The sequence below is a fragment of the Colobus angolensis genome, unplaced genomic scaffold (assembly GCF_000951035.1).
Source record: "Colobus angolensis palliatus isolate OR3802 unplaced genomic scaffold, Cang.pa_1.0 Scaffold350, whole genome shotgun sequence".
NCBI lineage: Eukaryota > Metazoa > Chordata > Mammalia > Primates > Cercopithecidae > Colobus > Colobus angolensis.
In genome coordinates, this window is record NW_012116822.1 from 810,061 (window position 1) to 826,420 (window position 16,360).

At 54.2% G+C, this 16,360-nt stretch overlaps 1 protein-coding gene across 1 annotated transcript in view; it reads right to left on the reverse strand.

Moving 5' to 3' along the window:
* The window catches only part of COL23A1 (collagen, type XXIII, alpha 1), an 81,529-nt gene extending 66,218 nt beyond the window's left edge, over positions 1–15,311 (reverse strand). The window contains exons 1-2 of the mRNA XM_011952924.1: positions 15,233–15,311; positions 5,545–5,589 (exon numbers count right to left, since the gene is read on the reverse strand). Of these exons, the coding sequence (XP_011808314.1) occupies positions 5,545–5,589; positions 15,233–15,311 (124 nt within the window). The remainder of the gene's footprint in view (positions 1–5,544; positions 5,590–15,232) is intronic.
* Positions 15,312–16,360: the final 1,049 nt, after the last annotated feature.

Below are 16,360 nucleotides of genomic sequence, written 5' to 3' on the forward strand. Positions count from 1 at the left end.
CGCCCGGCCAATAGTTTTTTTTCCTTTTGTCACTTATTGAAAATGTCATCCTACTGCCGCCTTTTGGCTTTCATGGTTTCTGATGAGAAACCAGCTGTTAGTATTATTGAGCATCCCTTTTCTGTGATATCCTATTTCTTTTTTTTCTTTCTTTCTTTTCGTTTTTTGTAGAGTGATATGCTATTTCTCTGATGATGCTTTCAATATTTTTTTTTTTTGAGACAGAGTCTCACTGTGTTGTCCAGGCTGGAGTGCAGTGGCATGATCCTGGATGACTGTAACCTCCGCCTCCCAGGTTCAAGAGATTCTCGTGCCTCAGCCTCCTGAGTAGCTGGGACTACAGGCACGTGCCACCACACCTGGCTAACTTTTGTATTTTTTTTTTCTGTTTTTTTAGTAGAGACGGGATTTCACCGTGTTGGCCAGGCTGCTCTTGAACCCCTGACCTCATGTGATCCTCCTGTCTTGGCCTCCCAAAGTGCTGAGATTACAGGTGTGAGCCACCATGCCTAGCCAAGATTCACTTTTTTTTTTTTTTTTGGCTTTTAGCAGTGCAACTATGATGCGCTTAGGTATGTATCTCTTTGAGTTTATCATCCTTGGAGTTTGTTGAGCTTAGATGAGTAGATTCATGGTTTTCTTTAAAATTAAGAAGATTTGGCCATTTTTTTCAAATATTCCTTTGTTTCTTTCTCTCTCTTCTCTCCTTCTGGGACTACCATTATGTGTATGTTGGGACACTTGATAGTGTCTTTGAGGCTCTGTTCATTTTCCTTCATTCTTTTTTCCTTCTGTTCCTTAGGCTGGATGATATCAACTGACCTATGTGCAAGTTCTGATTCTTTCTTCTGTTGGCCCAAATCTACTGTTGAAGCCCTCTACTGAATTTTTCATTTCAGTTATGGTACTTTGTGAGAGACTGGGGCTCTAAGACAGGTTTTTAATGGACATGTACAGAGCCCTGCACATGCATGTGCCTTCCACATACCCAAGAATAAGCTGGAGCTTTTCAAAGCTCCTTTGAACATCTCATTCCCTATATTTTTATTTTTAAGTTTTCTTTTCTTTTTTTTTTTGAGACGGAGTCTCGCTCTGTTGCCCAGGTTGAAGTGCAGTGGCACGATCTTGGCTCACTGCAAGCTCCACCTCCTGGGCTCAAGCAATCCTCCTGCCTCAGCCTCCCGAGTAGCTGGGGCTACAGGTGCCGCCACCATGCCTGGCTAATTTTTTGTATTTTTAGTAGAGACGGGGTTTCACCGTGTCAGCCAGGATTGTCTCGATCTCCTGACCTCATGATCCACCCACCTCGGCCTCCCAAAGTGCTGGGATTATAGGCGTGAGCCACTGTACCTGGCCTATTTTAAGTTTTCAAGTCATCCACTGGTGTTATCACCTCAAGCAGCTTCAATGGTCAACAATTGCTGCTGATTATTTTTGTTAAGCACCCTGGGGACAGGGCTCTTCCTTCTGAGCAAGCTGTGCATAGGCTGCCTAAAGACAAGCCTTGAGTATGGTACTTTTCCATGGAGCTGCCTGACAAGTCAAATAGTGACGACTCTCTGGGGATGGGCATTTGCAAGCTTCCAACCTGTTCTGCTTCCTCCAGCGGTTGCTAGTTTTCACAAACAAGTACGTGGTTGTGACATGGCTGGGTTTTGTGGGTTTTTTTGCTTGTTTGTTTGTTTTTTGAGACAGAGTCTAGCTCTGTTGCCCAGGCTGGAGTGCAGCGGCACAATCTCAGCTCCCTGCAACCTCTGCCTCCTGGGTTCAAGCGATTCTTGTGCCTCAGCCTCTGAGTAGCTGGGACTGCAGGTATGTACCACCATGCCTGGCTAATTTTTGTATTTTTAGTAGGGATGGGGTTTCATCATGTTGGCCAGGCTGGTCTCAAACTCCTGGCCTCAAGCAATCCACCTGCCTCGGCCTTCCAAAGTGCTGGGATTACAGGTGTACACCATGCATGGTTTTTAAAGCTGTTTTTGAAGGCTACCATGGAACTTGAGAGAGAACACTAAAATGCTACAAATCTCACTGTTCTTATTAATGGCAAGATTCAGATATTTCCTGAATAAACATTTCTTGGGCTGCTGCAAAACTTTTGTTCGTTTCCAGAGTTCTGAAAAGGTCAGTCTTCTCCACTGTTTTTGTGCCTTTATGGAGGAGATCTTCAGAGTTCCTCACTCCACCATTCCAGAAGTGCTTCTTCCACTGGATTTTTAGAAAGAGTTTCTTGGGGACAGGGCAGATAAAAGGCCCTAGCACGGAAACCGCTGATGCAAGGCTAGCAGCTGTGGAGAGCTGGTAGTGCCTCCATTTGTCTCTGTAGGTTTGTGTAGGCAGTGGCCAAGCAGTCTCCTAACTGTGTTCCTCATTTGTCTGCAAGGCCCTCTTTCTCTCTCCCTTCTCTCCTCCTTACCATCAATAAGCATTTATGGACCATCTCCTGAGTAGGGGCCTAGCCCAGCCCCTGCCCTGAGGAGCCCATGCTTTGGTGGAGAAGCAGGACAACTCTGCAGACCAGGCCACCGCCCCAGGTGTGGGAAGCGCTGAGATGGAGGGAGGTATCTAGGGCTGTGGGAGCAGGGGAGAGTGACGGACACTCTTGAGGATAGGAGGGTCTGGGAGGAGAGAGGATCCTGCCCAAGGCCCTTCGGAAGAAAGCGGACCCCAGAGTGCAGGCGCAGTTCTGGGATTCTCCAGCTAAGAAGCCAGCCAGGGGAAGGTGGGAAATCCATTCCATTTCAGATAGACATAGAAACACTGCAGGACTGTGGAGCTCCTACTGGGAGCTAGGGAGGCCCCTGCCCTGAAGGCAGGTAGGATCACCCTATCTGCAGGTCTGCAGCAGCCTCAGGAAGGCATCCCAGGCAGGCACTGCCCTACCTGGCAAAAGGAGCCTTTCTCTGCGGGTGCGGTGGCTCATGCCTACAATCCCAGCACTTTGGAAGGCCGAGGCGGGTGGATCATCTGAGGCCAGGAGTTCGAGACCCGCCTGGCCAACATGGTGAAATCCCGCCATCTCTACTAAAAATACAAAAATTAGCCGGGCATGGTGACACATGCCTGTAATCCAGCTACTCAGATGGCTGAGGCACGAGAATCACTTGAATCTGGGAAGCAGAGGCTGCTGTGAGCTGAGATTGTGCCACTGCACTCCAGCCTGAGTGACCGAGCAACTCTGTCTCCAAAAAAAAAAAAAAAAAAAAGCCAAAAAAGCCTTTCTCCCAAGTGACACAGGAAAAAGGCCTCTTTATACAAGGGAAGGCAAGAAAGCCAGGATGTGCATATGTGTGTAACTATCTAGAAATAAACTCAAGGCCCAGCCAAGGCCAATCAGAGGGGCACATCTGTTCTGTGCAGCTCACTGTTTTTGGATAGGCAGACGATCGGGACACCGCACAGGAAAAACAACGAGGGGGTGGGATCCTGCCCACCCCTTGGCCAGCGGCTGGCCTCTGGCAAGGTACTGTACCCCTTGGAGCCTCAGTTTCCTCATCAGCAAGTGGGTATAATAACATATTCTTATCTTGCAGTGCTCTGAGGATCGCACGAGATAAAGGACTTGAAAGAGCCCAGCAAAGAGGGCCAGGGGCCCAGTGCGTCTGTCTTTCCTTGACTTTGAGGTTGTTTTAAACTTGAGTCGTAAGTTAAATGGAGTTTGAAGTAAGCTGAATAATATCATACTTGGCCCTAAAAAAGTGACTCTGTGTTCCTCATCTCCTTCCAAAAATCATGTCAGGAACTTATAATAAAAGGCAATAAAACCTTTTACGAGGGTAGAAAATAAGAACGGAGTAATAAAGTGTGTATTTGGCAGGGTCTGGGGAGATTACACACAGAAGTTAAAGGAAGCTCCAGATACTGAACTCAAAACAGGCTTCAGCTTCCAGAAGTCAAGGCAGAAAGAGACATGAAGGGTGCTTCTTGCCGGTGAGCGCTAAGGAGTGTATCTGGAGGGCCTCTGTGTAAGGAACTCGACACTACAAACCCAGTGGAACAAGGAGGCAGAAAGGCTGTGCCCAGCTCCAGGGAGAAGAGTCTGAGGCCTGGAGAAAACCTGCCACTGCCTCCTCTTGGGTTCAGTTAGCCTGGGGTCCTCCTGGTGGTGAGCTCGCCTGGCTTCGTCACCACGGCCACCTTGTGAAGTTGCTTAGGGGTGGGGCATTCATTTATTCGCTATTCCGTGCACATTTACATGCCTGGGGGCTGCCTCTGCTTAGTGCCGGGCGACACCTCTTGGACATAAAGGTTAGAGGTGTTTTTGGAGGAGATGCTTGAGCTGGGCTTGAAGGACAAAGGGTAATGATCTTGGGGTGGGAGTCCAGGTAGAGGAGATGTTCTGGGTGCAGGAAGACGTAAGAGTGAAGGCTCAGAAGCTGGAGGGCCCTGGACATCCATGGTGAGGCTGGAGGTGGGGGCATGGCGTCGGGGGTGATGACAGCTGCAGGAGGCCACGGCAGTGAGAACAGAGAAGAGGACACGGGTCCAAGACATGGCGGAGAAGGCTCACGAGGACTTGGCATGGGCAGGGAAGGGATCGAGGATGTAGCCAGGTGTCTACACAGGGAAGCAGGTGGCTAGATGCCTCCTCCCTGCGATGGGGAAGCCCAGGGAACAAAGCTGGGGGAGAAGCTGGCTTCAGCAGGGCAATGTCCAACCTCAGGGACCCAGTAGGGAGGATGTGGCTGGAGGCAGGGAGAGGACATGGTCAGCGTCACAGGAGTGGGAGACTGTGGGAGAGAGGAGAGGAGAGGGCCAGGGAAGACTCATTCACAGGGCAGGTGGGTCCTGTGAGAATGGCAAAGGAGCCAGGGTCACAGATGAGGGGGGAAGCGTAGCTAAGACAGCCGGGACTGCCTGGCATGGGGGAGTGGCCAAGGGTGGGGGTCAAGAAAGAGAAAGACAGCAAAGCCTCAGAGGTGGCCATCAGAGGTCAGCGTGACTTTAGCGAAGATGATGTCAGAGGGCTTAGGGAAGAGTCCCTGGGTGAAGGGGGCAAACTGCTGGGGACTGGGCAGGGGGAGTTCTGGGTGAAGCAGAGACAGCAGGAAGGAAGGATGGCGAATACAGGTGCCTCTACGTGCTGCAGGGAAGGGAGGTGGGGGAGTCTCCTCCTGGCGGCTCTGCCAAGGAAGGACAGGCTACATCTGGGGAGGGATGAAACCCACAGCAGAACCGGGTTGTGCTGAAGGACCCCTGGGGGAGGTCGTGGCTGGCGGAATCATCACCTTCCGCCTCAGAGAGAGGCTGCTCTGGAGTGGGAGACTAGGGGCCGAAGTGTTCAAGGCCAACAATGAGATTCAGGGAATGGCTGGGGGAGAGGGGACAGTCCTGGACTGGTGAATGCCAAGAAGCCCGGGAAAGGCAGTACTGGGTGCTGTGGCCTCAGGAGACAGCGGCTGGACTTGGAAGGAGGAGGAGCACCTGCCCAGAGCCAAGGCATGAATCAGGGTGGGGAGCAGGTGGTCAGGCCCTGTAGCCAGAACCTGGGGCCATGGTGGCTTCCAAGCCTCCACTCAGGTGCTGAGAAAAGCTGGGACTCACCAGGGTCGCCTCTTCTCCCAGGCTTGCCGCGCCGTCCAGGGGGCCCTAGACAGGAAAACAAGAATGCATTCATTGAGAAGGGAAGCCAGGGGACTTGGCTGTGTGGGGCATGCCCCGCCCACCCACCTGTCTGCTCACAACAGCTTTCTGCAAGTGGCCTGCCCGAGGGGGTCTGCTGGCTGCGGAGGGGAGACACGTGGGGAGAAATCCCTTCCTTCTGCCACTACCTCGCCTGTTCCGCCAACCCCCCTCCCCAGCTGGCTGCATCCCTCATGCCCCATGTACCCATTCTGTTATTTAATCATTGGTTCACTTGGTCATTCCTAAGCCCTCCCTCAATCACAAAGATTCCCACGGGATGCTCCTGAGGCAGACACGTTTGCAGCTGAGAAACTTCAGACTTAGGAGGAAAGTAAGGGTGGGTTATCTTAGGAAAGCCCTGAGAAATGCTTCTGAATATTCACTAAAGTAAAACAACAAAGCCAGCACAACAAAGAGGCCATCACGGCTGCGCAGCGCTGAAATTCAGTCACGACAGGCACTAGCGATCTGCCTGCAGTCCTCCGCCACTTGCTGGGGCCTCCAGCTCCTCCTTCCCCAGAGCCAGGGAGCTGCTCAGCCGCCTTCTGGGCTTCCCGTCCACATCTGTCCTCCATCCGCGCACGGTAAGCCCTTCTGAATTTATGATGCAGACCCCACGACCTCCGCCTCTAGCCCTTTGCCCACGTCAGACCCCGAGACCAGAATGACCTCAACGCTGAAGGAGGCGCTTTGGCTCTGGCCATGGCAGCAGAGGTCTGAGGCCTCCCTCTCCCTCCCCTCACCTCTGTGGCGCTCACTGCCATCCTTCCTGGCACCCCTTCTCGCCCCTGTTTCAGTGAAGTTGGGTGCAGGTACAAGATTGCAATGTGTAAATGACATTTGATACGTCTTGCTCACCCACTGCATGCCAGGCTCTGGGCTGGGCCTGGAGGCAACAGTGGGACAGGCTGTGATCCTATGACAAGGCACTGCCCTTTCCTGCAAAAGCCAACCTCAAACCCCCTCAAGAGTTTCCAGAACAACCATGAAGGACATGCAGGAGACTGGCCCCGATTGCGTCTGTGGCAGGATGGAAAAATGAGTGTGTGTGTCTGTGCTTGTGTGTCTGTGGGTGTCTCTATGTATGTGTGTCTGTGTGCATGTGAGTGTGTGAGTCTGTGTTTCTGTGTATGTATCTGTGTATGGAGGTTTGTGTTTGTGTACATGTGCGTGTGTGTGTGTGTCTGTGTATGTAGGTTTGTATCTGTGTGCATGTGAGTGTCTGTGTGTGTCTCTGTGTTTCTGTGTGTGTGTCTGTGTATGGAGGTTTGTGTCTGTGTGTCTTGTGGGAGGTGTTTCCCGACTTTTGTTAAGGGAAGGGGAGGAGGGAGGGCCAGTCTCTGAGAAACAGCGAGAGAGAAGTGATCCCTTCAGGTAGAGAGGGGCCCTCAGTGCTACGCGACACGCCAAAAGCTTTGCAGGCCCAGGGGTCAGGCGAGAATGAATTTCTTGCCAGCTTCATGGACTGGAGACTTGACGTGAGGATGGTTAAACAAAATTTAAAAATGAAAAACATGCTACTTCTTGCTTCTCTGTGTTTTAAGGGCAAAAACGCATGCCAGGGACGTAGCCCTTGGTTTCTCCCATCCTGGACACAGACCTTGAATTTGGGGTTTATGCTGGAATTGCCAGGGGCTGTGTTGAGCTGGCAAGGCCAGGATTCCGGGACCCCCAGAACAGACAACAGCTCCTTATACTGTGTGGGTTTATAGCTTATGAGGCATCTCCAGGCCCACGCTCTCGGCCGAGGCCTGCGACACCCACACTGTACAGCCAATTACCTTCCTATCTCCACGTGCTTGTCCCACCAGCATCTCAGACCCATTGTGGCCGAAACACCTGCCTTGATCTCCTCCCCAGTGGCCTGTGCAGGGCTGATGGTGCCTGGGAACTTCTGGAGCCAGTCACACCGGATGACTGGCCCTGGTTATTAACTAAGCCCCAGATTTGGGGGGCAGGTCAGCACCCTCGGGGGGCCTTTCCTCCTCTCTGGGCCTGTTTTCAGTGAGAGCGATGTGTGGGAATGGGAACCCCCAGAACAGCACCGTGTTCCTCTGGCTGCAGGAGGAAGAAGGCCCAGTGGCCACCCACAAAGCTTTGGGGCTCTTGCCAGGCCTCAGGTTGTGCTCAGCTCAGCAAAGCTGCTGGCCCCGGGCCCCAGGCAGAATGTGGGGCACAGCAGGAAAGGGGCCATGAGTGGGGGAAGAAGCCAGACTCTGCTCGATCCAAGGCAAGGCAGCACTGTGCTTTCCTGATGGGCACCACTGGTACGAGCAGGAAGTTCTCCGTCTGGGTAACTGAAGCCAAATGAGGACATTTGCCTGCGTCAGGGCGGCTGAACTAATGGATTTGTCTGGTGGCTCTCCTGGGTGGCATGGTTAGGCAGAGGCCGATGGGGAGGGATGCTGGCAGGGTGGGCAGCTGCCCAGGCAGGGTAGGGGGCCTGCCTCCCAGCGTCACTGGGTAGTGCTCCCTACAGGCCTGGAGCTGGGCAGGACTGGGGTGTTGCTGGGCATGCTGGGCCTATGAGCCGCAGGCCAGGCAGGTTGGATGTGACCCTGACTGAAAGGGTCCTCGTGGTGGGAGAGAATGAAGCTGGTCGTGCACACGCCTGAGGGCTGATCCTAACCAGGCACAGTGCTGGGGGCACCATGTGGCCAACCTGCAGGTGAACAAGCGGTCTACCCTTCATTCTGAGCTCCGGACCTGAATGTCCAACTCCACGGGGAGGCACCACTTCCAAACTCAAACTCACCTCCCGACTTCTGACGCGCCCCCCGCCTCCCTTGTTACTTAAGTGCAGGTCCCAGCAGCACCCAACAGCCAAGCCAGAGACCCCCCTGGGCATCATCCTGCCCCAGCCCCCAACCTGGACCCCTTCCTTCTTGGCATCAGGCAAACGCTGCCCCTGCACTCGGTCCCCCGCTCTGTCACTCGCCCTTTCTGCCGTGCTCGATTCTCCCTCCTGGCACAAAGGAGCTCCTGCAGTAAGCACTCTGCATCTCAGGCAGCTCTGTGTCCCCAACTCCCACCACAGGACAGGACCAAGTGATGTGTGTTCAGGGGAGGAAGGAGAGAGAAAGGGAGGAAGGGAGGAAGGGGACAGGCAGGGAGGCCTCAGGTCTCCTCACTGCTTCTGGGATTTTCCTGAAAAGACTGCAAGTCCAGCAAGCTCCAGGGCTTAGGAGAGACACAGGGCCACCTGGTCTGATGTGCACGTGCCAGTGAGATAGGGAGTGCCTTCCACCCTTCCTTTCCCGGACTGCGAGAAGACAGGCGGTGAGGCCCTGGGAGAGGGCGAGTGTGCTGGAGCTGGGCTTCCTGCTGACCGTGGGCTCCCACACTGCTGCTTTCACCAACAGAGAGGCCAGGCGGGCTTGGAGACTGGATTGCAGGAGCCGCAGGAGTGGGGGCAGGACAGACAGCCTTTCCTGAGTCTCTGGACTATCAGGTGTTGAGAGCCCACCACGGCCAGTGACCTGGGTTCAGCATCTACAGGGTGCCAAGCCGGCTGCTCACCCAGTAAGCATGAACTTGCGACCCTTTTCCTCCAGGACCCCCCGTGCCCACCCAGCAGGCTCACCTTCTGCCTTGCCAGTTCTCTGAGGAAGGTGCTAGTGTTCCCTGTACAGATGAGAACTCTGGGGCTAAGCCAGGTGAAGCCTGCCTAAGGCTGTGTTGCTAGAGCCTCCTGGATGCCTTCATAGTCTGTGGCTACCAAGTGCAAGGACAGCTGTGCCCCACATGCTGAGTCACCGGGCAGGTGGCCTTGGTGACGAGGGAGGCCGTTCCCCTGGGGCTGTGGTCCCTTTGCCGGGGCTGGCTGTGACCCAGGGCATCTGGACGTGGTGTGCAGCAGATTGCCCCACCCTCTGGAAGAACAGGGCCAGCTTGGCTGCAGCTAAGGCCTGGCTCCAACAAGCAAAACCACGGCTTTGGCCAGGTGATTGGCCACAGAGTTTTCCGTTGTTTCTTGTTTTTCTTCTTTTCTACAAGTAGAAGAAACTTTCCTCCTGCTGCCTGAGACTCAGACACTCAGGAAGGCACTGGGAGTCTGTCTTGATTGATCTGCTCATGTGGAGAAGGGGAAACTGAGGCTGCAAGGGATAGGACGGGTCTTGCCTAAGGATGCTGCTGGAAAACTTGCCCCAGCTGGAGGGTCTAGCGCTGAAGACCACCTTGGGCTGGGAGAAGGCCATTGTCCCCCACTCCGCATGGGACCCACACAGCTCTGAGCTAGGGGCTGGCTGCTGGGGAACGACGGTATTTCACCGTGGGGGCCACCACAGTGGCATTTGCAAAACTTCCTTTCAGAGGCTGGGGCGAGGGGTATGCCAGAGCAGGAGGGGAAGAACCTGACTGGTGGGGAAGCTGTGTCTTCTGAGCAACTTACTCAACCTCATTGAACCTTAGAGTTTCCAACTCAGGAGAATAGAGGTTTGTGAGTGGTGGCAACTAGACCTGCCTTGCGGAATCACGAACCAGATGAGCTGGCAGCAGACACACCAGCCTGGGGTATAAACGGGGTGCTTCTTTGGGACCCCAAGCTGCAGGGGTCTCTGGGCCATTACAATGCAGGGCTTTAATGTAAGTGGGTTCTTTGTGTGTGTGTGTGTGTGTGTGTGTGTGTGTGTGTGTGTGTCGGGCTCTCACTCTGTTGCCCAGGCTGTAGTGGCGTGATGACAGCTCACTACAGCTTCAAACTTCTGGGCTCAAGCGATCATCCCGCCACGGCCTCCCAAAGTGTTGGGATTAGAGGCCTGAGCCACCGGGAAGCTGGTTCTTATGAGTCTCCAGGTGGGCGAAGCTGGAGACACAGTGATTCTACCTCAGCAACTCTGCAGGCAAGTTGGAGGTGCAGAGGCCAACGGAGCCGCTGGCTGCACCCTGAGCAAAGGGCAAGGGCAGCCCCACGGGAAGCTGGGAGCTTTTCCATGTCCCTAATCACTGCCCGGCTGTGAACCTGGGGATGAGAATGCAGAGGCCGGGCTCTCTGGGCATGAGGTTTCTCAGCGACATTTCAGGGTGCCCGGTCTAGCCCAGGCCAGCGAGGCCTCCAGTTCGCTGCCCAATGACTCTGGAAGTCTGAGAGCAGCATCAGCACAGTAAATAACTCCAGGGAGGCCCACGGCTTTCTCAGCACTGTTCGAGGCCAGACAAAATGAAACCATTTCTAACTCATACAAATCTTATCTCTGGTTGGGATGGAGAACTCGCGCCATTGATCAACTCCAAAGGGGGCCCTCGAACCCCAACAGGTTTCCTCTGAGGCCCAAGCAGCAGGGATTTGGCTGAGTGGTTCCCCCGCCCAGCTCTCCATGAACCTCCCTCCCCGAGGACATCCCCTCCAGCAATGCCTGTCTTATCAAGGTCCCTTCACAAGCCTGCAGCCACCCCACCTCAGCCGCACTGGGGACAGCCTGCCCAGGCCTCTCCCTCTCCCCTTCCGGCCTGGCTGCTTCCTGTGGGCTCCTGACCGGTTGCTCCACCTTCAGCCCCGACCCTGGTCCTCCCCTTCGGCCAGCACCTGAGGACAAGGGGTTCATGGAATCCACACAACCCTCTGTAAAGTGCTTTCGTTTCTCTCTACTCTTTTCTTCCTATAGATCAGGGGAACTGAGGCCCAGAGAAGTCAAGAATTACTACCAGGCACAATAGCCAAAAGGCGGAAGCAACGCAAGCATCCATGGACAGAAGAATGAGCAAACAAAACATGCACTGACATAGCGGGATGTGAGTCAGCCCTAGAGAGGAAGGAGTTCCTGGCGCATGCGGCAGCACGGATGGGCCTGGAGGACATCAGGCAACGTGAAGCAAGCCAGACACAGAAAGATAAATACAGAATGATTCCACTTCTGGAGGCTCTTGCAGCCGTCAGATTCACAGGCGCAGAAGGTGGAATGGTGGGTGCCATCGGTGGGCTGGGCTAGGGGAGGCGAGGCTGGGAGCTCGGTGTTTAGTGGGTCCAGAGACTCCGTTTTGCAACCTGAAAAGAGTTCTGGAGAGGGATGGTGGTGGTGATGGTTGCATGACAATGTGAACATACTTAATGCTGCTGAACTGTACACTTAAGAATGGTTAAGATGGGAAATTTTATGGTATGTGTATTTTTTTTTTCTTTTTTTTTCGGAGACAGAGTCGCACACTGTCGCCCAGGCTGGAGTGCAGTGGCGCGATCTCGGCTCACTGCAAGCTCCACCTCCTGGGTTCAAGCGATTCTCCTGCCTCAGCCTCCTGAGTAGCTGGGATTACAGGTGCCCGCCACCACGCCAGGTAATTTTTTGTATTTTTAGTAGAGACGGGGTTTCACCATGTTGGCTAGGCTGGTCTTGAACTCCTGACCTCGTGATCCGCCCACCTTGGCCTCCCACAGTGCTGGGATTACAGGCGTGAACCACCACGCCCGGCCGGTATGTGTATTTTATTGCAATTAAAGAAAACAGAACAAACACCCCAGGGGTCTCGGCTACCCCTGAGCGAGGCTGTGAGCCTGGCTGGCCTGGCGGAGACTGGGGATGCTGCTGGCAGCCATGCAGACAGCCACAGCGGAGTGTCCCGCATGAGGGGCCTGGCACTGCGGAGTCACAGAGGGTGGCTCCCCCAAGGTTACACAGCGGGGAAATGGCAGAACTGGGACTGGAACCTGACTTCAGAGTCTGTCCCCTGAACATCTGTGTGTGATTTCCACCGTGACCATGGCCAAGTTTTTCTCATCCCACCACGTGTCGAGTGTCCCTTCAGACCTGGTCCTTCTCAGCCTCACTGGAAGCCCCTTTCTATGACCCTCTTCCCAGAACTTTGGGAGGAAGTGGGGTGAGATGGCCTGAATCCTCCCAGACCTTCAGTCTGGAGCTCTCTCAGATTGCCGGGGCTCTGGGGCCATCAGGGAGTGCACCTTGAGCAGAGAAGGCAGTCGAGGTCCCTGGATAAGAGCTTCCAAGACCAGATCGTTAAAACATCTCCCCAAACCATTTCATTTGTTTTACAAGTCTCACACCAACCTCAGAACTGAAAACTGCCCAGACAAGGGAGCGTTCTCTCTGCACATTCCCAGCTTGGCCTCGCAAAGCCCTCTGTCCCGTGGAGGAGCGCAGGAGTAGGTGTGTCCCAGTCGGTGTCTCTAAGGTGGGCCTGGGGACCTCAGTGCTCCTGGAGGGGACACTGAGACCCGGAGAGGCTGGCCAGCTTACTCTGGCTCAGCCAGGGCTATGGGCACTGTGGTCCCCCAGGAATTGAAATCACAGCCTCTTTCTCAACAAGTACAGCTCATTCTGAAGCTGCTTATGTCCCCTCCGAGTCATCTTCCACCATCTGCCATGCTCAACCGGGAGCCGAACAGCACTGCGTCCTGCTGCTTGTTGGAAGGTCCTGAAGCAGCCTGGAAAGCCAACACCACAGGCTGCTGGGGTTTTAAGGCATTGCCATGGTCTTCGTCATGTTTGTCTGGAACAACGGTTATTGTCCAGGCTGGTGACAGACCCCGATAAACCCAGTGATTCGGTGGATGAATGAATAGGGCCCTGTCAGGAGAGGCTGGGGTGGTGGGTGGCCCCAATCTCACATTCATGGGGGGCCTCAAATGTGGACAATCATGTGCTCTACAAAGGAGCTGACAGCACCAGATACCAGACAGCCACAGCGGCCTCCAACAGTGTTTAATAAAAGCAAGAGCCGCCGGCACCATTTATTGAGTATCAACTTTGCGCTTGGCACCAGTCTCGAGTCTATGGTATTAACTCACATATTCCTGGCATCAAACCCATGAGGAAGGCTGTTGTTGTTATCTCCATTTTATAGATGAAGGAACCGAGGCACAGGGAGGTTAATGGGCTTTCTGAGGCTGTACGCTGGTAGCGGGTAGAGTCACACAGTTCAGATTGAGAGCTGTGTCCTTTAACACTGCCTGGCTCTCTCTCATTAAAGAAGATACTTATTAAAGGAGAGTGGTTAAATAGTCCACGGTTTTCATAACCTCTTCTTGGCATTTGTTATTAATTTATTATTTGAAATACCGGGAACCTCACAAAATAGAAGCTGCCCAGGATGGCTCTCAGAGGTCTGTGAGTTAAATGTCTAATTACAAGGCCAGTGTGGTTGGCAGCCCTGGAGACCCGAGATGACTCCAGCCCCGTTTAGGCATAGCACGTCCTCCTTGTGCCATCCAAAATGCCTGCAGTTTCTAGGTTGGTTCCTCTCCCTGAGTTAGGAGCGGCTTTAGTTACACTTTTCCCATGGGATTAAGGAGTCCAGACCCATGACACATCCTGGTTGCACACCAGCCAGGCTGCAGCTCCACCACACCGTGTTTTCTGGAGTCCCAAGACATCTCCCCAAGGGCTCAGGTTGGAGGGCTCAGGCAAGGGGGTGCCTGGCGGGCTGGGGATGGTAGAATCTGCTGACGTGCTGAGCCCGGCAGGCCACATGCTGGGGGCTTTTACCATTTCTTCAGTCCTCTGAGTAATTCTGAGATGTACAAGATTGGGCCCATTTACAGATTAAAAAAAACCTGAGGCCCACAGGAGACGTGACCATCCGAGGCTCACAGCTGGTCAAGCCAGGGCGTTTGCCTGCACCAGTGATGCTCTCCTAAGTTCCTCCTCTTCAGGGAAATGACCGTGGTTTTGGCACCAGAGCTAAACATGGCATGTTCCACCCAGAAGGTGCAGCAAGAAGGACGGGAAGGGGCAGGGCACGGGAAGGGGACAAGGGCTGGTCACCATCTCCGGATCAGACTGTCAGGGCTCTTGTAAGTGCCTCCAGTCAAGGGGCTGAGGGTGCCCGGGGAGGCAGAGCATCAGCGATTTCTAGTAGAAGCACTGCCTTTTGAAAGCCCCCAGCCCTCGGTGCCTTCCAGCAGAGACTTAAAGGGAGAGGTGCTGCTTGGGAGTCCTTTTGATTGGCAGACATAAGGCACGTGGGTGCCATGATGGGGAGCCAAGCCACAGGTCATTTCTCAGGCCTGGCAGAGCCCCTCCCCAGGCCCTTGAGGCCAGGCAGCTGAAGGGAGGACTGAGCAAAACCGATGGGAAGAAGGAAAAGCCCCTCACGGTGCCTGAGACTACGACCCTTCCTGCCCACAGCGGCTCAGAGCCATGAGAACATCTCTAGGGGGGCTGGACTAGCCAGCAGGCCTGGACAGGAAGGAGAGGGGTACAGGAACTCCAGAAAGGGGTTTTTGGCTGGGCGCGGTGGCTCACACCTGTAATTCCAGCACTGTGGGAGGCTGAGGTGGGTGGATCACCTGAGGTCAGGAGTCCGAGATCAGTCTGCCCAAATAGTGAAACCCAGTCTCTAATAAAAATACAAAACATTAGCTGGGTGTGGTGGTGGGTGCCAGTAACCCCAGCTACTCGGGAGGCTGAGGCAGGAGAATCGCTTGAATCTGGGAGGTGGAGGCTGCAGTGAGCCGAGATCGTGCCACTGCACTCTAGCCTGGGCGATAGACCAAGACTTCATCTTCAAAAAAAAAGAAAAGAAAAGAAAGAAAGGGGCTCTCAAGGGTGGAGGTCAGGTGAGCCAGAATATTTAAAGAGCCTGTACCCAGGTGAAGGGAGGTGCTGGCTACAAAGAAGCATGTTGCCAATACTGGCAGTGGGACCGCTGGTACCCGCACAGGTGGCAGGTACAGCCACGGTGCAGGCTGTGTCGGTGCTGGGCGGCCAGCGGCGGGTGGGGGCTGAGGACATGGCTCTTGCTACACGGGCTGGTGGCCTGTGGCTTTGGGTTTGGTCAGTCCCAGATCTGTGCAACGCACAGATGAGCTTCACCCCAGAGCCTGTCATCTCCTGGGATCTTGTTTCCTGTTGGAAAACAGGCTCCAGAGAGGCGCATGTAAACCAGCACACCCCAAAGATCACAAATTCCTCAACTCTCCATTCACCCCAAGCCTTAATCACTGACACATGTACTCTTCTAAACTTAACGAAGGCCAGGATTTATTGCTTTCGGAGAATGAAATCTCTTTTTTTTTTTTTTTAAACTTAAAAGGTCATTCCTGTGAGCTTTTATTTTCATGAGAATTCCTTGTGACCTGCCTGCTAAAAGCCCCACCCTACTCTACTCAGAGGTTCTAGGTGGGCAGGTGAGGCCTGGGGCATGGCTGGCAGGGGTGGGCACGGCCTTTGGCAGGCACTTGCCAGGAGAAGCTGGCCATGCAACACGCACAGTCTGCTCCCAGCTGAGCTGACCCTTGCGGGCCTTGAACAGGGAACTCTCGGGGTTCCTTGGAACCGTGGACCAGCGCCCTCCTGAGGGAAGGGCGCAGCAGCCTGGCATAGTCCAGTTTTAACTTCCGCATCCCCTGGAGCTTGAGTGGGCACTGGGGTGACTGACTGTCATGGTTTGCTGGGGACTGACGGTTTCCCTAGGCTCTCAGTGCTGAAATCAGGTCAGTCTCAGGCAAACTGGAACTGTGGGTCACTCCGAGGGCATCTGTAAGAAAGGAGGCCTCCCCTGCCCTATCTACCCACTGCTTCCCCACACCCGGCCACATGCCCCTCCATCACTCCTCAGGCCTGCAAGGCTTGCCCTGCCTTGAGGCCTCTGCACCAGCTTCCCTCTGCCCGGGGCTCTCCTCTGCCCATCCCTGCACGGCTGAATGCCTGCCGCCTCCTTGGGATGCCTTCCGTGACCACCAGCCTCAGTTTTCAAGTGTCTCCTCATGCATTCATTGTCACATTTGCCTGTTTTAGCTTCTTCCAGCCACTTATTTCTATGAAAATTGCAGAGCTTATTC